This window comes from Neopsephotus bourkii, unplaced genomic scaffold, assembly GCF_033783945.1.
Source record: "Neopsephotus bourkii isolate Nb327-2 ecotype Australia unplaced genomic scaffold, CSIRO-AGI_Nbou_v1 NB_196, whole genome shotgun sequence".
NCBI lineage: Eukaryota > Metazoa > Chordata > Aves > Psittaciformes > Psittacidae > Neopsephotus > Neopsephotus bourkii.
In genome coordinates, this window is record NW_026900709.1 from 4,758,720 (window position 1) to 4,783,934 (window position 25,215).

Here is a 25,215-nt window from a genome sequence, read left to right on the forward strand (position 1 = left end):
ACATGACAACTTCTGGGAACTGAAATATCTACCACTCCTTTTGCGGTACTTCGAGTACACCCTCCCAAGCGTAACTTCTCACTACACGTTCCTATAGGCACAATATCTGTTTTAAGAGAGCCTGTGGAATATTGGATGCTGGGATATGGGAGTGAATGAATGCTCCATTATTCACCTTGGTGGTACAGCAGTTGGTTGCTCTGAAGTTTTACAATGCAACGTACTGCTGTAATGACAACATATGACATCATAAATCTCCCACAATTTCTAAAGCTGCTGCTGAATGTTCCTACATAACCACCTTGTTAATAAATGCAAAAAAGTTAATCAAAGAAAAATCATGTGCGTTTGTGCACTACTAAAACATCTACAGACAAGTACTAACTACCTTATGCTTTAAAACCAAAAATCTTTACCTTAAGTTCCAAAGAAAAGAAGGCACCATCTTGATTTATGGATGCAGTCAGACAGGGAACACTGCTTTTACGTTAAAACCTCACACAGAAATAACCTCTACAAAATACATGAAGTTCAAGTAATATGTCTAACAAGCTCTCTGAAAACAAAAAGTTACTCTATTTCTCTTATTACATCCAAGTGTTTATGTTATTTCAACCACAAATAGTTCAAATTAACAAATATTTTCCCCTTCTTTTAAAATTTTCCTACATACACATACGTATTAGTCAAGCTAAAGACCAGTTTCTCCTTGGCAGCTGCACCCTGCCAAAAAGGTGGGTATTTGCCATCCTCACCATTGGTCAAAAACACAGAGGCACACACAAACACAACTAAAGCAACACCACAACCTACTGTAAGGCTCCTAACCTAAGGCTTCACATGTCTCCCTACTCTCTGCAGCTTTCTTTTTCCTCCAGTCTTAAGGAAAGTAAATGAAACCATGTCAAAACTTACATATATCAAAAAAAACGTGCCACCCCACTTACAGCCTAGAGTCACACACTTCTGTCCTCTGAGGACACAAGTCATCCTTCTCCATGACTATAAAGGCAGGAAGATTCCTGTGAGTAATTTCTATTTTGTTGCCACAGTCTATGTCACTGTGTCTCAGGTATTCACATAAGCAAGCAAGAACCTAAACCCAAGCTTTGACAATGCATTATGAAAACAATCAAATTAACTTTGAAGATTGTTAAACAAAAAATATCCTGCAAATGGACAGCTTTTATATAAGGAAAACTGCTGGGAAATGGCTTTGGCCTATCCCTTCTGTAGCTAAATAACTCACTCCAGAATAGCTGTACTGTTTTTCTGTACTGGGACACAGCTGAAAAATTAAGTGCATGGAACACCCCAAACAAACTTTCTGCAAAGAATCAATCGTGGTTACTGATCCCATAGATAAACATATCTGAAGCTGTGTTACCTATGCTCCCAATAGATTATTTACTTCTTTATATAAAACAAGTTTGAAATGTAGCTTGAGATACGTCTGGAAATAAAAGTCAACCTCTGCCTTCAATTGCTGCAGTGCAAATAAAAAAGTCCCCTGACTTCAGAATCATTTGACTTTATTTACACTGCTATAAATTAAAACATGGCTTAATTGTCTTGTAAAGAATCCCTTGTTGAAGCCACAACACCAACAAATTATGAGCACTAACATCACTGAATGTGATGATTTTGAACTCCACATCACACAACTGGATGCCTGTTTAATTTTTGCGTTTCACTTGGCCTTCACACCAAGACAAACCTTTCTGGTTTCAGCTTTGGCCTTCTTACAGTGGTACCAGAACACTGCATTTAAGTTTCCATCACTGCAAAGGATATTTGACTCTGAGATACGCACTTACACTTAAGTTTTAAGAGGTCAGGACATTATCTCTACTATCTCTACTACTACCAGCTTCTTCGCTTCTGTTCTTAACTCTTCCTACTAAAGAAACAAAGCCCCAAATTATATTGGCAGTTCAGACTCCTCCTGGATCCTAAAAGCATGTTTATGGCTTCAGTATTTCTTGTTCTTTCCCATCTCCCTCTTCATAGGTCATCTAAGAGAAAGCACTGCTTTTTCATAACCTTTGCTAAACACCATTAGCTCCCTTAAGCCACTTTCAGCCCCAGTTCGTGCCAATCAACATGCTGTTCTGCCAGAACATCAGTAAGACGTTAAAGAGAACATGTCATTTCAAGGAAATATTTAATCTTCTGTTTTTGCAAGTTCATATTGCCCATAGTAGGAATGGGATAACAAGATAATACTCAGTACTGAAATCCTCTTTTTTCTGGGAAGAATTAGAAAACATATGAACTGTCCTATAATATTCAGTGGTTTGCTGAGCATGACTATGGTCCAGCCGCATGCCATAGTGTATATATAGCCTTACAAGTTTATAACATACTGAGGTTTCTGCTTAATTTAAATCTGCTACTGAATTCTAATATCTAGTTCTCTCATTTCCCCAGCTCCACACATCCCCCACCGGCACTCTGTGCCAAAGGCTCAGAAATAACCAAAGGGCCACAGAAGGCCCCAGGCGTGTTTGAAACCAACACAGAGGATGACACTGTCACGTGCCTGCACATCCGCAAAGTATGTGCTTCAAGGAGCAAAGCTGTATCCCAAAGTTACCCACCCGCTTCCTTTTGTTCCCAGCAAATTAAAATGCTTGGATTCCCTCTATTCCACATTCTTACGCCAAAGATGGGATCGTGCTCACAAGCTTCTGATGGAATCCTCTAAGATTTTATTTTTTTATCTGTATAAACTGAATTTTTAAAGAGAAGCTGAAGCTCCCCTCATCAAGAAGTATGAGAAAGAGAACGTCAAGAATTAACAACAGTAGGTATTCTACTCCCACACAGGGTTAATTTTTTTTCTGGATAGCATGCAGATTTCTGTCCCACCCATCAGATGAGCTGCTATACTTCTATTAGCATTCTGGCACCTCCTTCTGTACAAACGTAGCCCTTTTTCTATAAGGCATGTTATATAAAAGACTTAGTCCAGCAAGCACAGAAAGAAGGGATTTTTTTCTTGCTTCCAGATTTAAACTCATCACTCCTTGCATCAGACAGCAGTTTCTTCCTCCTAAATACTACATCACACAACTAGCTGGATGTAAAAAGACATTCAGTAGGTGTATGAGTTCAAGGGAAACCAGGACCAGCCTTCCCCTGTGGAAACGTTGCTACAAGGCCTGACCAATGGGCCAACAATCCATGCCAAAATTAGGACATATTCCATCTTCCTTCCTGTTAACTGCACCTCTGGGTGCTCTGGGGAAAAAACTGTAGGTTTTATAAAAGACAAATGCTATGCTGATATAAGAAGTTGGTTTATAATAAACCAATTACATTTTGCACCTAACGATGTGGACTAGGGGATACACAAGATACACATGCTACAGCTACATTGCTTCATATGCAAATTCAGATATACATCTTGCCATACAGAATGCAGGATGGTTTTAATAGTCCTAAATACAGTTCAATTGCATCCATACCCACTGCCTGGATATATGGCCAGATAAAATCTAGACAAAATGCTAAGCACTCTAAGGAAACAAAGCGCACACTGTCTGTTAACTGGAGTTAGCACTGCCATCATGTAATCCTTGGTGAAAACAGGAATTCTGATCTCTTTTTTAACGTATTGCGATCTGTTAAAAGTCATTCCATTTAAACAGCATTGCACAATTTCCAGACAACTGAATCTGTGAAAAAAGCCTTATGGCTCTGTGTCAGGTCTTTCCACATTATTATGGTGCAAAGGCTACATAAATTTATCTCCTTCTAATTCTGGATTTTTTAAAATATCAAGACACTAGGGTTTTTTTTCCATCTGCAGCTAAGACTTCTCCGTCTCCCTCGAATTTACATGCAAAGCCAGAGTTTATGTCAAGAAACACAGATGAAGAGAAGGATGCAGAAGCCTTGAAGACGTTTGACAGCAACTTTGTTCTGTAACAGCTCCTCCTTCCACAGAATCCATGTGGTGACCATAGGGCACCACAGTGCCTCAGCAGTACTAAAGCTGTACCTACAACTCCATCTCAACCTCACTTCAGCAAGAGGGAAGAGTCAGACAGGTACTACTTACACTACCAAAAAAATCACACTGCTGTCCCTCACAGAGACATAAAGTTACTATTACAAACACCACTTGCTCCGTTGGCTGTCTCCCTTCTTTTCTGCTTTCTCCCTCCCCACTTTCTTGTACAGACACACTCAAAACTGTAAAGCAAAAAAGTCCTTGCAAAATGAAATTTTGCTAGATAGCTACAGAAAGGTAAGGGGGGGGGGGGGGAAATCATGTTTTTATGGTAAATGAAAATACTCCTTAACTTTGTTATTGAAATCACTTTGGGTTATTAGGCCTAAATGTTTTTACTAGTGCAATCCACACTTCACCAAAAATGCTGCAGTTTTAATTTCATGTCACTCAAACCAGACCATGGAAGCTGTCTATTACATTCCTGTCCTGCTTGCCTTTATAAAGTGCCATACTACCCTTTTGGGCTCCCTTCTAGAAAAAAGAATCAGAAATGCACACATACGTTGAGATTTAGACAATCTGGCATCCATCTTTTAGTATCTGAGAAAAACAATCAGCTTAACAGAAGCAGCTTTGCACAATAAACTTCATAACAAAAGTACTTCTGGATATATAAATAAAATAACATCTCTATTATACAATACCAAACTAATCCTTGTGATAAATTTATTAATTAAACCCTCAAAAGGTCACTAGAGTATTAATTCATTCCTTTATGGACAATCTACTTGCACTAAATATTATAATAGGGTTTAATCTAATCTGGTTAAATAGATATTGGGTAACATTTGAACAGTCTTGACACCAACACTGACACAGTTTAGTACTAACAGTAAATTTACTATAAACCATTTTAAATTTTCAATGACAGAATAAAACCCATGCAGAGCAGTTACAAAAAACAAATCTTTAATAACTGCTAGTTTCTACTAAATTCTGCCATAGTCATAATGTTCAATTCTGAAAGTAATATATCAGTTTATACTGGTAAATACTCAGTTGTTTACAGAGAATACCTACTGGTTATGCTTTAGGGGCAGCAAGGGGGATTTCTTCAAGGTTCCTCCAAAAGTCACCACAAGGGAACTGCAGCACTATGGCATCCTCTTTGGTTATGTGGCACTAACAGGGCTACAACTGGATCTACATTTCCTTTACATCAGGGAAATGGCCATCTCCAGTAGAGTGTCATGTACATCAATCATGCTTCCCCACTAAAATCCAGATTTGCACTCCTTCACCGATGTGCTCTAGTCTAGACTGGGGCATCTCTTACCTAGCTGGAAACTATCACTTCACATGCAGCAAGTCACCTTTTAAAAGAACACTTTTGAAATCAACAGGTCTTTCCTCTGTGAACAGCAAACTTCTGTATTTGATCCATGAGGCAGATCCCTCGACTCCTATGAACGCATATAAAACATATTTCCTTTGCAACAGATTTATCCCATTCTGCATAGGGGGTTATCTTATGGGTGGGGCTGGCTTTTGTTGATTTGGGTTTCTTCGTTTCATGGCAACTAGCTGTAAAACACCTTAAGATGCATTGCTAGTATGACTGCTCAACAAAGAGCACTTTGCATCTTATTGTAAAATATTCAGACACTCAACCCAAACAAATGGTGTCTGTAATAAAAATACTGCCATGTATGTTCATTTGTACTAGAACAAATCAGTTTTATTTGTTCATTCTGTGTTTTAGTGTCATAGGTCTCTTAGAAAAGATAATTTATAATTCCTTATGCAATTAGATATGAAATTAAGTCATCTTACTCTGCAGAAGAATTTATAATAAAGAGACCAGGTTCAACCAGTTCCACTGAAAATATTTTGATAACATCAAAAAAAAAAGACAGCATAAAAATCTTTAGTGTTTTAACAAATTAACACATGCCTTTTGGGTAAAGTACTGTACATGCTGTTAATCTTTTTAATTAGGTTCTCAATTTCACATACACATTTATGGTAGGGGGGATTTTCAGTGATCAGAAAAATGCAAATGCATGGTGTTGCTATGCTCTTTTTGCAGAGATAGCAGAGAAAAAAATATAGTATGTGTATCCCTCTATTTAAAAGCTGCACAATAAAATATTAATAAACCATTGTGAATATTACCAATGAAATACCATTCTTCATTCTTTTAAGCAAACAAACACAGTTTTTAAATTGAGGGGGAAAAAAACAGACTTGTTCTCCATGCTCAAGCCACAGAAAAAGAAACTTTTCTGTTCGCAATGCATGTAGTTTTTAGACCCATCATCAACATTTAAAAATGTGTAATTGATGCTATCTATATAAATGGATACATAAACAGTGACGTGTGAAACACATTCTACGGTAGCATTTCACAAAATGCCAATTTTCTCGTGCTGACTGCCGCACAATTCTGCCTAAACATCTCCTTCCAGGATCTTGAAAAGATTTAGTATTATCTATAGCTCATTATTTGATACATTCTTTTCCTCGAGCATTTGGTCCATCCTCAGTTTCAACACAAGATAAACACTTTTCCCCCTACAGACTATTTCACAGATTCTATAGCTGGTGCTGAAAAAAAAAAGCCTACTCAGAAAGGCAGACAAATTGCCATCAGTTAACGATCCCTATGCCAAGGGACATTTTTAGCATGGAGTTGTCACTGTGAAAGTAGGAACTATCTACTAGCTATCCCACATAATGATTTTTGTTAGAAAAAGGAAGAAGGCCAAAATGTGGCTAAGCAGCAAATATATTACAAAAACAAAGTATGAAAGCAATTTAGCTAAGAATCCTGACTGGCACACGCATTCTCCTCCTAGCCTGCTTGTTTGAATTTAACTCTTTATTAGGAACTGTGGAAACAGCTAGGTGAACTCAAAGATGCTGCACATACAAAACCAGCAAATAAAACGGAATACAATACAGACCCCACATCCCAGGATTACTACAGCTCTATTGCTTAATAGATACCTGCTTCATCCTACAAGCATTATTTTTCTGTTGGAATAAAGCTGAAAGTAAAATCACCCATAAATACCCCAACCTCATCTAACTTGATGCAATGCCTTATAATCACATCTCTGTAAGTTGTCTACATAAACCAAAGGTATTCACTGGCCAAAGGGAAGCGTACAAGTAATTCTCCATAAGCCCTGCACCAGTACAGAGAGGTAGAGACGCTCATCCTGAATAATGAAGTAGCTCAGTGGACAGGAGGAGGACCTACATGCCTGCTTCCCCCAGTCACAGCTTGAATTCGAACTATCATTGGTACTCTCTGAGTGGGTTCCCAGTAAGCTGGACAGTAGGCAAAAAGAGGTGAACAGCATCGTTTTTTGCTCATCTTTTTCCATTATGTCAATATAGACATTTAACCTTCTGAAGACGCCCAATGACAAACAAGGCAGGAAGGCAGACTGTCCTTGTAAAATTCAACCGGTACAAAAAGATGCAAACATCAAATACATTTGCTGATTGACAACAACTGTATTTGACGTTACTTTATATTCCAGTAAGGGCCAGGAGGATTAAAGCCAGGTCCCTTCTACAATGCTCACACCCAGTGGTGAGAAACCCTCTGAACTGACCCTTTGGCAGAAAGATCTTTCCTATAAAGACACAGAATAGGGGTCAGTGTATTTGCGCTCTCTTTTTTTAAAAAACAGGGAACATTTTTGTTTAGCCCTTTACATTTTCTCCCCTTACTTCGTTCAGTCTTCAGTTTCAAACCAAACTGGTTTTTATGATTAGCTTGTCAATGTGGTTGAAAGGGACTGCAGAGTACCATCTTACACTGTAAGTTTGCAAGGGACCCCGTAGCCAGCACCATTGCTCTCCACACACTCAAACCAATTCCCCTTCACATGCGCAGTGAGATCCAGACTGGGGCAGAGATGACAATAAGAGTTCAGACAGACCAGCCAGCAGAAAAGCTCTGCTTTCTCCCCAGCAGCATACCCATCATAAATGCTGCATAGGGGAACCTATGCTCAAGGCAAACTAGAGACCCTAAAAGTTGAGATGTGCAGCTGAGATAAGCAGAACCCAATCTGGTAGATGTACCCTGCCTCTGCTAGTTTAAAGAAAGAGGCAGCTAAAGGTGGGCTCAGCTATGTGCCCCTGTTGGGAAGGCAGATGGAGCAAGGCAATAAGCAGCTGGAGTGAGAAGCATTCCCTCATGCCACAGGGTTAAAATGCTGCTTCCCTTATCTAGATCAGGACCAAGGTGGGGGCAAAAAAAACCTCAGCAGACAAAAATGTCAAAAAAAGAAAAGGAGGGGGCAAAAAAAGCTACCTTAGCACATTAACCAGCACCAGGCTTTGCTCTCCTCATACTACTGAACATTCAAATACTTAGCTTGTTTGCTAACAGGCTGCTAACTGCATCTCATTTTCCTTCTCTGGACAGGGGAAGACCTACTCTAACCTGATTTAGTCCCATTTTTAAATACAGCACTGTTTCATGATCAGATTTTATTTTAAATTAGAATTAATAAAGACCATTTCCCAATTTTCCTCAGAAATACCAGTGGTTCATGGGCTTGTGGGCTTAGCTGAGAGGTTGGGAAGGGGGCCAAGAAAAATCAGAATTTATTATATGCTTGTCTAAGTTTTTAATTGAGTGCACACAGGCCTTTTGGAGTGAACCTGATTTTTATTTTACCCCAAACTACTATAAGGGTTGCTGTGACATAAAAAAGACTGTGGCTCAATTTCCCCAGCATTTCTTCATTGGTTTATAAAGCTGGTAGAACATGTGAAAATCTTTCCTCGAAGAACACAAGTCTTGAAGAAATTTCCGTCCTGTAGCACTATCTTTCTGCACATAGCCTGCAATGTAAAGTGAATGGAAAGCACTAAAGAATACAGTCCTCATCAAACAGAAGCACCAATTTGCTGTTACAGCCTTAGCAATTTTTCTCAGAAACAAAGGGGAGAGATAAGAAGAAAAGGTTTAATGATTTCTACCCATAGCACAGCTGAAGTTTGATCCATGGAACAAATGCCACACACGCCACTGCAACAAGAAGCCACCTCCAAAGCATGACGCATTTCAAAGTACTTGGCCTCAAGCTCCCACCGCAGGTACGTGAAGTCTCACACACACCGAGGGAAAGAAGAAAGGGTGTTTCACTGGGACAGCCAAAGCCTGCCCTGCTCCCTCCTTTCACCCCTGCCTCCTCTCCTGCTTGCAAGTGGTGCTGCGCTCAATCACAAACCACAAACGAGATGGAAAGCGGCTGTCAGAAGTGCTGAGCTGTTCAGGCCTACCTTCAGTTACCCTCCTTTAAGCTGTTCAAACACTAATATATTACCCATTTACTTATACAACCCAGATGTTTGCCATCTAGAAAAATAGATTATTATTTGTAGAAGGCTTTGTTCCATCACAATAATCCTGTAAATAATATATTGGGATCAGAAAGCCAATGTCACATGGAAGCTTTTACACACAGGAGCATGGCAGGGTGGCACGGAAGGAGAGGAGAGAGAGACACTTCCTGACCACTGGTTAGATGGTAAGAACTTTCACAGTGACCTTATCAAAGACTCAAGTATTCACTAGAGTTCATGCTGTTGGGATAATGAGGTTACTTAAAATAACGCTACAAATGGAGAATGAGGCTGACAAGTAACCTGAAAGGTTGGTTTACTAACTGGATTTTGATCTTTTTTTTCCACATATATACTACGCTGTCATATAAATTTATATTTGTATGTGTGTATATGCATAAAATAGTGTACATTTATACTCTAGATTAAGCTATACTATATGTGTTTATATATAAAACAAAGTAATAGATAAAACACAGTCCATTTTACATATATTACATCCTAACATTACTTTGTATGTCATGTTTTCCACGGAAAAAAAAAAAAAACCCACTACTCTTAATAAACCCTACAAATACAAATAGCCTCAAAGTCTACCTCTCCTTTCATTTTCTACGTAAGATTTCTTTAGAGTTCCAAGCAACATTTAAAGAGAACACTGGGGCTTCAATTGAAATGGGATGAGATGCCGATCCTTTAACAACAGTGTCTTCCAAACCCTGCTTGCATTATGCACTGAAATGCTTATCAAAAAGAAGAAAAAAAAAAACAAAACCAAAGAAGGAAGAGGTTTTCAATATTCTCATTAAATTCTGAGTTTCTCTCGCGGTTCCTGTAAACTGAGTTTCACTTACAGTTGTCATGAAGTTTTGTAGGGTAGACAACATAGCAATCTGATGGTAAATGTCTGTATACATAGGGAGGGAAATACATATTTGAGAAGTACTCAGACCACTTTCTCAAACATCAGGGAGAAAGACAAAGACTACAACTCAAGCAATGTACAGTTCAAGGAGCTTTTTCAAGGAAAACTTTGATCCGGATGGCTGAATATCGCTGCAAGAAATCCAGTTTTAGCAATCCCAGACAAGTTGTCATGAAATTGCAGGATGTCCATTTAAGTCATATCCCTCACACTTATTACTTCTAAACGAGTCTTTTACTGGAGACCCAAAAATGGAGGCAAGAAAAAAAAAGCTTACCCATCAAAAGTGTCCCCAGTAGAAACAAAGGGGGCAAAGGAGATTACTAAGGTAAAGGAGCTGTTAATTATAGATGGAGTAAGACCAAACTGATGAAAACTAAACCAAAGAGGGCTGTGTTGCTTGCTTTCAACTGTTTTAAGACCCATTGGTTTAGGATGGTGATCATACTCTGTAGCAAAAGAGTCTGAGCTGAGAGAAACAGAGCAACTCTAAACAGACTGACAACTCTGTTAGGTGAGACCACTGTGCTATCTCTATAAACAAAAGAGTAGCAGCAAACAGTAATAGAGCCAGGAAATGACCCAACATTCAGTTTGCTGATCGCTGCATTGTCTTGTTATTTATGTCATTGTATCACTAGTGTCTCATATAATGCTGACTAGAGGTCTTTGATCACATTAATAGGGAGCCATGTCTATGACATGCAGATGACACTAAGCTTGGCTGAGGAGCCAGAAGATCCCAGATTATAGCATCCTTGTAATTTACTTCACATTATTCACAGTAGAAGCCTGATCCCAGCTTTCCTCTCATTTTTTCCATACTGCTACCTTGCACGAGTGTTAAAAATAGCATATCTGGTCTTTCCAGCTGCAGCAACTCTAGCTGCATACATCAAGCACAGTTTAGCAGAGTTTCACCACACTTTTACTGTACTTTTCCAGATACAGAAATATAAAAACAGCTTGTACATGTTCAATACAGCCCCCAGCTGGTATGTTCTGCCTTTACCTGACATTCAATTGGAAGCTAATGTGGTCCTGGAGACAGCACAGATGGGAATATTTCACAGGATCTTTCCATACTAATCATCTGCTTAGGTCCTTCCTATTGCCCCAGAGCCCTACTCTCCCAGACCACCTTAGGCAAATCCTCATCGGTATTTTTACACCCTTCAAGAATTTGTCCACATGGTTATAATCCTGTAAGTGGCAAGATGCTCACACTGGTCTCACAGAGACTAGCCAGAGTGAAGGAGCCCAGCGCTCAGGCTGCCACATTCTCACACACAGCAGTCTGAGGTTTGGGCTGATTTGCTAAATGTCACCATATCAAACAAAAATGCCTTTGCTTTGAAATACTACTTAAATACAAGCTGCAAGTGCAAGAGGCCTCCAATTAACAGCAGAGACCAGGGCTGAGCTCACCTATTTAGACACCCTTGAGGGAAATGAACACACTTGCAGTCTGGGTTCCTTCCTGCCCCAGCCATGTGCACTATGGACCCAGAAGGAGAGCCTTTACATGTCTGTGTCTTGGTTTCCTTGATACAGTCAGGAGAGCCACCTTTCACACTTGCCGTGGCTCCCTGCACGGACAGCTCCACTTAGTGCTCCAGAGCACAGCGCTCTGCAGAAACACCAAAGCCAAGTCAAGCCTGTCTTACAACTTTCCATGGCTGCAAGCAACATTAGAGCACCACAGACAAGGCTGCTAGAGAAGGGCAGCTGGTCCTGAGATACAGCTCTAAAGGCATGCCACTAGGGCAGGGGTACCCCATCAGCTCCTCTGGCCAGGCACTGACTGGCAGCAACAAAGTTCTCCTCTTCCTCACTGCAGTCATGCAAGGCAGATGGCCAATGCTGTCTGACCACAGCTCACTAAATCCGAATCGCCACAGCCCATCACTCTCCTCCATGCCCAGCTATTGCAACTCCACACGGCAAGGCAACATACTTAAACCTTTTCTGTTTCTTATTCTTGTCTTACACTTTCCCCACTGACCACCGTCAGCCTCTCCTTCCAGCCCTTCACTCTGACCGGCCACCCCCCAGCTCTCTGCAGCCACAAGGCTTCCCACTCTTCCATCAGTACACAGCACAAGAGGAAACCCAACAGTGTGATGAGAGGCCTCCAAGGCATTAATGCAAGGCACTGCCTCTTGCAATGGCTTTGCTCCTGGCAATACATTGCTCAAGAATTAGGGCTTGGCAATCCCTACAGTGATAGGAAGGGGAAAGATCTACTGTTTCTTTTGCTCTGTGTTAACTTCTCTCCACTATTTTCTCACCCCTTCTTCTGCTCCACTTGGCATCTCGGCACCATTTCACTCTTGTGTACCTCCCTTTTCTTGCAGTGGCCACACACAGCAACTCATCCAAGCAATCACTTGGACTGCCCAGACACAGCAGTCAAGGCAGTCACTCTCTGACTCCAGTGCCCTGCCCACACACCTAGCAGAAACACCTGGGAGGAGAAGGCCCATTCAGCTTTGCAAGCTTTTGTAGACAATGTACACCAGTTCTGTGTATATGCTCACAACAGCTCACAAGGAACTGGTCAAAAGGAAAAAAAAACACATATATACATATATCTACAAGAAATCACACTATTTTCTTTTTCATATAGATTTTAAGAAAGTAGAGCTTGCTAAAACCAAACTAGCACCACTCTTCCTCCACCTGCAAGGAGGAGGGAATCAGCTTTCGCAACAGGTCCCAAACCTGCAGGACTGCACACAGGGTACTCCAGATTGCAGCTACTTTCATACTACTCTGGTCCCAGCACTCAGCACTGCATACTGTATGTAGCCCCTACTAGTCCCCTTCTCTTGCATAGCCCAGTTAGAATACTCCACCCACAAAAACAATAAAGTACCATGAAATTGCATCAGGGCATGTAAATGTTATTGAACTACGCACAGAACAGGTGCCCCTTTAAAGCATGACTCTCTTCCTCTCCGGAAGGCACATGCAGCAGGTTCCCTGGTGTCAGGTGTAGACTCAAGTGATGAAAGAAAAATATATAAATGTTTATTAAACCTTTGTTGCCATTCACACCACCAACTTTCACACCCCAGTGCCAAGCTGTTAACGCATTCCCATGTTGTTCCAGAAGACTTTTCACAGCTCCTGTCAGAAAAGGGAAGCTTCACAGGGGCAGCACTCGCTGGAAAAGTCTCTGCTCTTGCCACCATCAACAAAAAATGTTCACAACCAGCTGTTGGTGGAATAAATGTGTCCTACCCAAACTGTGTGGGAATAAAGAGCTTCTTCCAGCGAGGCATGCGGCCACTTCACTTATACATCCTGATACACGTTTTACTCAAAATTGTTTATGCTAAGATTCCTCTCAATTTACCTAAGGAATAGGACAAAAAATTAGCCATGATAAGCTAAGTGACCATTGGTTGGTCTGTGAGGCTTCAGGCCAGGTGGCAGCTGTGTGGGCAGGCTGCAGTTCATATGCTCACACAACAGCATCACCTCCTTGGAGAGCTCTGCTGCTGCCCAGGCAGGCAGCCCCACAGCACTGCCCCTTGGGGCGCACACACCTCTCAGGGAGGCAACGCAGCACCCACCCCTCTGTGCCACATCTCCTTTCTGGCACCCAGGCTCTGCTGTATTGCTGTACTGCTGGCAAGCATGAGGCAGGGCCCCGCAGAGAGGCGCGCACCGCCTGCTCGAGCCTCAGCAGGGCTGTAGAAGTGCCATGGCGAACCGCAGCGAAGGCGGTGTGAAATCACACAGCAATTCTCTCTGCTGCCAGAACTCCTCTTTTCCCCCACAACTAGCTCTTTTATCTGCCACTGGAGACCCTGTTCTAAAAGGAATAAGCAAAGGCAAGATGTTTCCCACAAGATGAACATTGCTACTCCTCTCAGTACTCCAAAACAAGAGGGGGGCGAAGTGAAACACTTTCTCAGCTCAAAAGGTGACAATTATTACATGCTACATTACAGCTTAGACGGCTTTTACAATACAAAAGCTTTGACAAGCTCGTATTTACTTTGTCCCTGAAGCACATGGGGACACCTACTCATGTCAGTGTTTTGCACAGCATGTTTTTCAAAGGTTTATCATTTTGAAAAATGCACCTGAGGATCTTCAGCTTCTCATGCAGATCCTGTAATTCAGCTGATCATAAAGCATGAAGAAGAACTAAGTGACTGTTTATCAATGTACATTCCTAATGAAATTAATCCCAAGCACTAGAACAGAAGCAGGCTGTTCCTATAGCCAGAATGAATAAAGCAAGTAGCTTTATTTTTCTTCTCCTAAGATCAGAAAACTGTGTTCCTAAATAAATCCTTATAGAAACAATTTAGCAGCATGCTTCTGTCAACCTCAGCTGACATATTATAGCCCAATATTATGTAAGTTTTCTCATTTATCTAAACAATCTGAGAGATCTGTCAGCTCCCTCTCTCTGCCTGTACCTCATCTCTCAGCTAGCGCAACATACTACTTCAGCTTCACATATTAAAATCAGCATGACCTGCATTATTTGTCCAGGATGCATAAAAGACTTTGAAGAGCTGATCCTTCAGTGTGAAGGTAAACTAAACTGACCAAGTAAAAGATTTGTTAGCTGACAGATCTTTTAGGTACTGTCTGTATCTTCTAAATATTGCACCTTCTGATGCTTTCTAGTGAAAGGTAACTGCTGCCTTAAAAACAAAAACGCCAAAGTCTTTTAAAACTAATTACAACAATTCAAGATTCAACTTTTATTTTCTAGATGAGTTATTCAAGTGACACATCAAGTGACAGGTGAGTATCTGAACCTGCTCATTGTCACAGCCTGTAGTTCAAAAACACAGTGCCCGTTCCCTCCACGCATGGTCACTAATTTCCTTTGTGCGTCAACCTGTTTCTCCTCCTTGCTATTCTCACAGCAGAGAGATGCTGCAAAAGCAAGGTTCCCCCAAGTGAGATGTTCAGCCAGTGTGGATCATTGCACTGAATGGCATGCCTCCTTGGAGCAGGTTTCTTGCAAAGCCTGTTTCCCTTTGTAAGTGCCAAGAATAAAATCTTAGCCACCTAATGCAGCATGTTCCACATGTTAGTTCACAACACATTGAGCAACTGTGTTAACTGAGATGGATAGCGCTGTCAAACAGGAGGCTGGCTCACCATGATGGAAACAGTGGGATATGCTGACCTTTTACATTCAGAAGAAAAGTGTCCCTAAAATGACAGGAAACATTTCATATTAAAAACCAAAATAACTACCTTCTTGCAGAGCTTTTACTATCCTGTTGTGCAAATAAACACGTGTGTGAGCTCTGCCTATGTAAAGAACCTGAGCCTCTCTCTCAGAGCAGAGGCTGACAGAGGAAATGAATCATTATCACCCTGATTGGAAAGAAGTTTGTACAAGGAGCCTGTGCTACTAACCACTGCCTGGAACTCCTGGATTCAACACCAGTGCTGCTCCCTCTGTTTGCACGTTCCAATGCCTAGCTATACAAAATAACTAAAACCAATACATAAAATCCAAGCCCCCAGGCAAAGCTTCTGTTACACTATTCTAAATGCACACTGATTTTACTGGTGACATGGAGATGAAACTGGAACTTACAGGCTTCTAATCTAAAAGAATAAGAACTGAAATAACCTGTTTAGTATAAAAGCCTCTTGAAATGCAAAGTTCATTCTGGGAAGATTTTTCCTAACCCACCACCTGCTGCCCATCTCCTTCAAGATTAGAATTTTAGGTTTGTGTTTTTCAAGCTGATATTTTGGGTTGAGAGAGGAAAGTTTTGTTTATTTTAAGATTTCACTGCTACTGGAGATTCATCTCTAAGTGGAAGAGAATATAGAGCTTCACAAAAGGCTTTGCAGCAATACAGTAGGTAAGTGAAAACAGAAAAATCTGCCTGTACTTTTAGCACTACAACTACTGGTCATAAAGAGAGCATATGTATATATATATATAACCATTATATACAACATATAATTTTAAAAATGAAAGGCTACAATATGTTGTTCAAAACGGCCCTGATACAAAGAGAAATACTAGATACCATCTAGCTGTACACCTAGAGATTCTATCTGGCTCTTCTGTGCTGACTTCCTCAAAGCAGCAACCTGCCTCATGCAAGTGTGTCATGAATATCACCACATTTCACGCTTCAGCAAGATCCAGCTAATGCTTTCTAGGCAGGCCAAAAAGGTAGGGCTTGTTGTACACCTAGTTTAAGATTAGGCAATCAACACAACTGATATAACCACTTCCAAGATTAGCCACCAATTTTCTTGCCTACTCCTTACATTGAATAACCTCAGATGCCGTCTTCTGCCAGTGCAGAGAAGGGGGAAAAGAACTTTATTGAATACCTTGTGCCTGAGCTGCAGAACTGTGGGAATACCCCAGAGCCAGGAGCGCTGTCTCCACCAGCTGGCTAAAGAGCACATCTTTGCGAACCAGAACGAACTCAGCATGTTCTTCTCGATTATCGTATTCAAGAGAGGCGTCCGACTGTTCCACCACACAAAAGACTGGAATCATCAAACCTAGATGGGAGGGGGGGGAGGGAAAAGCAAGCAGAGCATCAGTAAGAGAAGAACAACAATTGTGTCATACATCTCTGGTTAAAGCTGTAAATTAAAACACCTCCTAGAAGGCTCATCTTAAGTTGAAATCTGCCTTTTGTTCCCTGTGGGATAGTTTTTGTTTTCTTTCCAAGGGAAATACTGAAGTCTCATCACTTGACTCATTTAAAAACCACATTAAAAGCTCCAGAAAATACAATTCAGGAACAGAATCACAGTCAGCATGAGGACGAACAAGATTTCCTAATAAGACCTTTTCAACATTGCAGAAGTTTTCTACAGTTCCTTGAACGGCCCTGTTCTTTCAGGTCAGAGCTCCACATTCAGCTGTAATGAAAACCTGACACACAAATGCCACTTCTGCTTCTCTCCCCACAGTCAATGTATGGAGGAGTCAGCAGAGGCTACTCCCATATGCAGCTCTTGGCTGAGATACGCTTATTTGCACACTTTCAGACCATGGCCAGTCTTCTCACTGTGCAAGGAAAATATCCTTGCATTGATCTCACTGAAAATGATTATCTTGTGCTGGCAGCTATTGGTCATGCAGACCCAGAGAGGCAAGGGGCTGTTCTCCCAATGCATGCATGAAGAGAGTGAGAACAGCTCTCTTCGAAAGAGGATCTAGGATGAGGAGGAACCACAGAAGTGGAAAACTCGGGGGGAGGTCTGGATTCAATTTTGTTCTGTTTCATTGTAAATTTACTTTTGTGGTTACAGGATCAAGTCATCTATGGCAGTAAGTCGTGGGGCATGAACTTAAAGGGATACAATACTACAGACAGTAGAGAAACAAACCAATTTACAGGAACTGCCCTACAGTACTTGAACTGCATGCACAGAGGGAAGATGGAGCAGACAGAAAGCCTACAGAACTGCATGGCCCTTTTCATCACTTGCTACAGGCCAGGCTGTAATCATGGGATGGCAAAGGAAAAAACATTACCTCCAGTCACAGAAATTTATTTATTTATTATATACCATTTGGTAGCCCCCAGATAAACTGGGAAATACTGGGGCAAATCTCAGCCTAAAGCAGCTCTTCACATGTGCTAACTAAGGCTCATAATACTGCCAGATAGTTCACCTCTAACCTCTGTTCTTCAGCATGAAATATAACCATTTCCAGTAGATAGCAACTATGAAAAGTAACTGAGCATATTTATGAAAGGCCAGACACTAATCACTGCATTCCTGGACAACGCACTTCTTTAAGGGAAAAAGAGAAGAAAGCCACTTTCCAGTTCTCCTTCCATACACTCAAATGTCTTTGAGATCATCTACTATCAGTACCTTCAGTATCTACAATAGTTATAGATCCCTTCAGAGGGGTCACCCTGAAATAGATACAGTCACACCAGTAGCAAATGCTGCGGGACTTAAATCCTCTTTGTCTTGAATTTGCAGAGACCAGATTTACCTCAAAATATGGTTTAGATACACGATTCTCACTTAGTGACCTTTCGGGCATGGAGCAGCTCCCAGTCTGACATTCTATCTGCAGGCCAGCAGCAGAAGCTACAAACGATATCCAGCTGATGTGTTTCAGTTCTTTACTTTAAAACACATCCTGAAGTAATGTGTAAGTAGGTTATGGCATCACATTGATGCTTCTCCCTCATCACTGCTTGATTCTGGGTTAAACACGCATTTTGCAAGTTCAAGCAGCCAAATTTTAACACACGGTGTTAAAAAAACCTAAAAATCTTAGTGAAAAAAACTCTCTTGGTGCTTTCCTGAAAAGACAGTGACAGGCTGAGCCTGCTCCTCAGGAATCAGTGATAAAATGTCTATTCCTAGCAAAGGTTAGAAAATAAAGGCTCTTTGTTCGTAAATCATTTAACTAGTGTAAATGAAATTTAACCTCCCTAAGCAACACATGTCCCCTCCTGCTGAACTTAAGCCCATCTTAGCACTTCTGATGGGGCTATTAATACCCTAACAAAAGAGCCACATACCTGGTCAACTGCTGAGGCTGTGATATGGGTTCTGTAAACTACAACTTGGCAAGACAGAAAAAGTAGGTGAATACAAACTGATGAGAGGGATTCCACAGCAATTTTTATCCTTCTGCTGGAAGCTTTCCCTATCACACAACAGTCTTTCCACCTTTTGAGCACAGAAGTCGCACCTATTCTCCACATTTGTTATTTACTGTCCCAGTACAAACATGATCTCAAATGCTTGAACTGATGCTGTACATGACATCACTTCATTGATGGCACGAAGGACCCACAGGACTCTTGCCCATGATGATTTTCCTGCCCCTTCCTGCTGCTCATGCTTGCAGGGACCCTGCTACAGAAACAGCTTTTGCAAAAACATCTCTGAACTCAGTGAACAAGAGTAACTGATGATAAGCTGCTATGAGTATCTTAAAAACAGAGCAAAGGGCAGGTTACCACATCTGCCATTGCTAACCCAATCTCCCGCCTCTCTATAGCACCTGGAATTTTAATACCAATGCTATTTTAACAAAGAAAAGAAAAGTAACCTAACTTATTTCCAAGTAAATCTCACTCCAAGGAAGTTCCATCTGCTTTGCCCTCTCTTTCGCATTGGAGAGTTAAGCTATAATGTCTCCAGTAGATTTATTGCCTCAAACTTCCCTGTTTCCTGGTATTAGCTGAAAATAAATTAACATATTTCCAGTACATTGGAATCTGAAGTAAAAAGTATCTGCAGCCAAAAGCCAACGTACTCCTTACACAGTGAAATACACCATGTCTTACTCCTAGATGCACATATTACACCTCCAGCTCACTACAGGACCCTTACAGAAGAGCAATGCAAGTTAGTCACTGTTCATTGTCATTCCAGTTGATGAACTCAGAGCAATATTCAGAGAGCAGGAGACCAAGCATCCATTATGAAGTCTTGTATGCAGTGCTACAGCAATGCAAGGCAGCCTTACTCATAAATCCTGAATCTTCTCAGCTCTTTCCCTAATGCCTGATCAGCCAGAGCTACTGTCATCCTTCCTCTCCCATGCATAGGCACAAAAAAGGCTTCAGTCCCTTCTGCACTGAGCTTCCGTGCATTTGCCCTCTCAACTTTAGATTGATGCTGCAGTGAATGATGCTCATGGTAGATGACATACAGCACTGATTTTCACACATGGAGAAAATGAGGGGTAAACTGAGGGCTAAAAAGGAAACAATTTGTTCCCCTAAAGGATGAACACAATACTGGAATGCACACAAGACATTGACAGTGATCACAAATTATACAAAAGACTTTTTCTCCTTGATGTTAATTCACTTAACTGACTTACAAGCAGCTCTTTCATGTTTCTCACAGAGCTTCGACCCCACAGAGATAGCATCTGCATAAAATGTTAGGGGAGCATAAACCAAGATCTACATTAAGGCTTTTATAAGGACATTGACACACATCAAGAATTCCTTTCCGATGGAAGAGGGAAAAACTGTCCCCACTACTCCCCAGACGAACAGAATGGTTAGTAAAAACTGGTACTTTGTATAACAAACATTACAAATCAGGGATGAATTTAAGCTCTGCTGTTGCTTTCACGGGACAACAGAGATGACTTTCTAAACACAGTTGCGTTTTTTGCTGAGACTCTTCTAAGGGGCAAAGAAATTGAGAAGAAATTAAATATGCGTCAGAGACCTGTCTCTAAATGCCCATTTTTAACTCCCTGTCCATTTAAAGCTATAGTTTAATTTCACCAGGGAGCAGTCCATTCGTAATAAATGAAGGAAAGCAAATCCACCATTTCATTCAAGAAGTGAAAATTCTGGACACTCTGCTGCATAAAACATTACATTTTTACCCCCCCCCCCCCAGACACGCAGCTCCCTGGAAAACATTTTCAGTTGTAAAATTTCTAAGTAAAAGCTGTAAATTTCCAATGACCAACTAGAAGGACAAGAGAGAGTAGATACTAAGAAGTCCTGCACTATTTCTTTTGTTCATTTGCAAATGATACTTTGTGCAGTGCATGTTTTAAAGCAAGTAATAAAGGTGATACGATCAACACTGAACTTCTACACATTGTCTACTTCATAACCACCACAGAGCTGGTACCTAACGCAAAAAAGAAAAGGATACAGAAAGTTGAGGAGGATATTAAACTATTTCAGCCACCCACCTCTCCAGCCATTAAACAGGGAGCAATGCTTGCGTGTCCTAATAAGTACAAGATAAAGATCAACCAGTAAGAAGAGGCACAGTAAAATTTGTGTCTTTTTAGATTAAAATCTGTTTCCATCAGCACAAGTTTTAAGCCCTGTCTAGGTGTTATTTAATTTAATCTAATTTGAACAATTTCCAAACATCAGCTTGATTAATTTCAACAGCATGGTGTTATGGAAAGATTTACTGTACAGGGGTTGTCTAGCAGGGAATTAATAAAGAAGCCAGTTCTTAGCCTTGAGTAACATGAGGTTTTCCCACATTTCTAGTGGGAATACTTCACCGCACAAGCATGTTTTCTTCTGGGAGTGAAACCCACCAAAATTATTAAAAACCGAGATCAAATGGTGGTGTCAAACCCAAAGGAAATCATTCTACAGCGGAGAGATTTTTATCAAATGAAGAAAGTGGAAAATAAAGTTTTTGTTGTTGCTGTTGTTCTTTGGGTTTTTTAGGTTTTGTTGGTGGTTGTTGTGGGGTTTTTTAAACAGAACACAAGACACACAAGCAGAGAAATCTCCCTCACAGACAAAGTACATTTCTATGGATGGGAGCTCAAAAAGAAAGATATTTCTTTGAAAATTTATGAACTGCTGAAAACCCTTCATTATTGTATGCAGAAAACATTTCCCCCAGTAGAAACCGTAACATGGGTTATTCTCTAAGCTTCTCTTTCCAACATGGGGTGGGGGTGAGGGAGAAAGAAATAAATTAGGTAACAGCAAGAGCAGAATCCACAAAGGTTTATCCCCAATCACACCTTTAAACACTGAATTACAGCGATTTCAGCTGGACTTCTAACGTGAGACTCTTACCCTGCGACTGGGACGGGGAAGCTCAATTAGCAAACCATGGGTTGTCCAGAAACTATCTAGATAAAGATTCCATACATTTAATGATAAAGCATGCTTCCACAACTGGCAATAACCACAGGAAGCAATCAAACTACAAACATTTCCTAAACCAAATCTGCTTCTGCTTTTTTCTTTAGGCAAGAGCCCTTTACCCAGCAAACGCAACAAAGGGAAAGCAGCGCAGCTATTTGTTTCTCTTTTTACCGCAAAGGAGCTGACCTTACATATACCAGTTTGGTATTAACTCTCTTTCTCATTCTCTTAAACAAATTTGGAAAATGAACCTGAATTGAGAAAGCTGTTTTAAAAGGTAGAAATCTGCGTCCATGCAGCACAGGAGGGGTTTACTGGGTCTCCTCCTCACATCGTGCAGCTCTAATTGTAAAGGAAAGACAATTCAGTTTGACAGCTTTCAGTTATCCGAAAATACCTGAACTTCTGCACCAAAGGTGGCCATCCTACATCCTAGAGCAATGTAAATCTGTAATTTCTATTCTGAAAAACTTAACACCACCACCCAGAAATAAAATAGAAAGCCAGGTGAAGCTTCAAAGCTTCAGTGTATCACTTCTTCAATACAGCGTAAACTGCAAATCCCGACGTGATGCGGAATGAAAACCTAGTGCGTATGCTAATAAACAGGAGGTTTCTATTTAAGACTCAACTAGCTGAAAAAACCTAGAATCATAGAATCATTTTGGTTGGAAAAGACCTTTAAGATCACATATAATGAGAGAAGATAAATTCATAATGAGGAAAGATCAACTGCATTCCAAAATTTGCTTGGGGTTTTTTCCTAAGACGAAGGACACCAAATAGTATTTGAAAAAACAGTTTTTTGTTCTAATCTCAACACCACTTTGATTTAAACCAAAGTGCAGCTGTAACTGGTGATTACGTGAGATCTTCCCCAAAAAACCCTGCAGAACCCAGCTGAGAGGTGCAGATACAGGATATGCAATGCCATGCCGAACAGGCACAACCATGCCATTTCCACAGTGCCACGCAGACTATTCCCACTCAAGAGGGATCAGGCTTGAAGCAGATCCCAGGTTCAACCCATACCACTGCAATTCAGTGATGAGGTGGAAAAGAGAGAGCTCACACATTTCAGCAAAGGGCTACTCATGTCCATTAAGGCTCACTTTCAAGCTACTCCATAAATTATAAATATAATTAAATCGGACAGAATATAAGCTGTCGGCACTTAACTTATTTACAATAAATGCTTGGTTTGGGTAAATGGGATGTGTTTCAGCCTTTTACATATTGAGCATCAGCTTACAAGTCTCATTATGAGGCTGAGAATTCTTTCCCTGTAAATCTTTTTTAATGGGGACTGCAGGAATGACTCTGCAGTTGTTTGTCACTAACCACTCGGAACCACGTGAAGAAAGCTGCATGTGCACACTGACAGAGGCCAGCGGGAAATCTCTGTCAAATACACGACACTGTATCAGGAGCTTTGCAGCCATACAATCCTATGCAAAACAAAAGCATCAAGGACCTCATTACAGCAAAAGGTTTTGTTTAAAAACAAGGACCTTACTTCCTGCTAATCCTCTGCTCTCCTGTGTGCTCTATACAAAACGTGAGATATCTCATTTTGCATATAACCAGTAATGCGATGCGCTTAAACTCCCACTCTTCATGGGTTTATAAGCCCTTTGCAAATAATTTGTTCCAGGATGTAATTTGGTAAAGAAGAGCTCAGTCCACAGATGATTTTAATACGACGTTTGCCAAAAACAAAATCAGCTTAAATAACATTACATTGTAGAATTTTCTTCTTAGGAGGGCCAGAGGAAGTAAAACTAAGGACAATATCTTTCTCCTCCTCCTCAGTTATTTTTTCTGGCTTTGCATATTCAATAAATCTGGAGGCAGGAAATGCATTTCTACATATTATGTTTTAGCCAATGGTGAATGCAAACCACAAGATATTATTTACATCCTTCTTCAGCTTCCAGTCCTTTCTGCAGCTTCAGTCTCCAAATCATCGCAACTATCCCAGATCTCAGGAAATCTTATAAAGAAGTCACTAACATCTCTGCAGATGTCCCCTGCTTCTGACAGCTTAACTAGCCAAGGAATCCTTCCCCTAGCTGAAATAACAGCTTTACTGTTTAACACGAAATATTCCAGGCCGCTATTCCACCACAGAAACATATTATGAAACTCGTAACTTGATTTGATAATACTTGAGTTTCTCAAGAAAAACAGTATAAAAGAAAAGCCACATTCAGAGCATGTGCTGAGACAAATGAGAAATGGGAAACTGAGAGGGGATACAGAGTATTTTGCTCTAGCACAGCTTCTCCGGCTGTGTGCCTGGGACAGAAGTGTTATTACTCCTGGGAGATGAGGCCTTTTGTTAGTCAAAGTGGATCAGCTGCTTCTGGTAACTACCCTCCTTTGCTAAACTAGTTGCATTAACTCAACCCAAACTTCGATCTGAATCCAACGCTGAGGCACTTTGTGTTACCCGGTGAACCCAGGGACAGACACACACAGGGCAGCCAAGAGGGAGAAGCAATTAAAGAGGAGAATAAACCGCTTTCAGCTCTCCACCTAAATGAGTGAGAAGCGAGAGCAATGGTAACCTCAAAATAGGGCTCTACGGGAGCCTGAGTCAGAAGGCAGCACAAACAGCTGTCTGCTGCTCTAGCAGACAGCTCAGCTTACCCTGCCAGCCCCCCCCCAGACTTGCAGCATTGCCCCTGGCGATACCAGCACCATGCCCTCAGCCAGAACCATGTGCGTGCCTCCCAATTCATAGAACCCAATCATGGAATCATGAAGGTTGGACAGGACACGCAAGATCTCTGAGCCCAAGCATTCATGGCAAAAGGCAATGGTGAAGACACGATGGCTACATTTTTCCTAAGTAAAATGCTTCAGTTGTTTCAACTCGTTTCCCAGTTAAAAAAGAAGACAAAATACCCCGCAGCAGTACTTTACATTATGAACTAATGGAAAATACACTAATTTCACTCAAAACCAGTGAGGGAAACACTTTTAAATTAAACTGGTGGGTTCTTAAAAAATCATCTTAAGCCATTAATATCCTATAAGTTTTAGGCTTTGGTTTCTGTAACTTAAAAAACAAGTTTAGGGTTGGGGAGGGGTTTTTAGGTTGGGGGACTGCTTTGTGCTGTTCTTCTCTTAACTACGTAACAAAACTCGCCTAAGGGGCTAAGACTTTCTAACCCAAGTTCCGCCTAGAATTAATTTTAATGACCAACATTTTTAAACCCTGAAAACTGGAACCACTAATAAGCCCTTAACTTCGGTGGTGCTAGCAGATCCACCAGGTTATGTAATTTTTAAAGCAAAAAAAAAAAAAAAAGACAAACATCTTCTAGCAAAACCATTTTAATGAAGGT

The 25,215-nt window shown here is 40.8% G+C and overlaps 1 protein-coding gene across 4 annotated transcripts in view; it reads right to left on the reverse strand.

Moving 5' to 3' along the window:
• SATB2 (SATB homeobox 2) overlaps positions 1-25,215 on the reverse strand; it is a 140,094-nt gene that overhangs the window by 93,574 nt on the left and 21,305 nt on the right. For all 4 annotated transcript variants that reach the window (XM_061377486.1, XM_061377495.1, XM_061377479.1 and 1 more), the window contains one exon: positions 16,602-16,778. In XM_061377486.1, the coding sequence (XP_061233470.1) occupies positions 16,602-16,778 (177 nt within the window). The remainder of the gene's footprint in view (positions 1-16,601; positions 16,779-25,215) is intronic.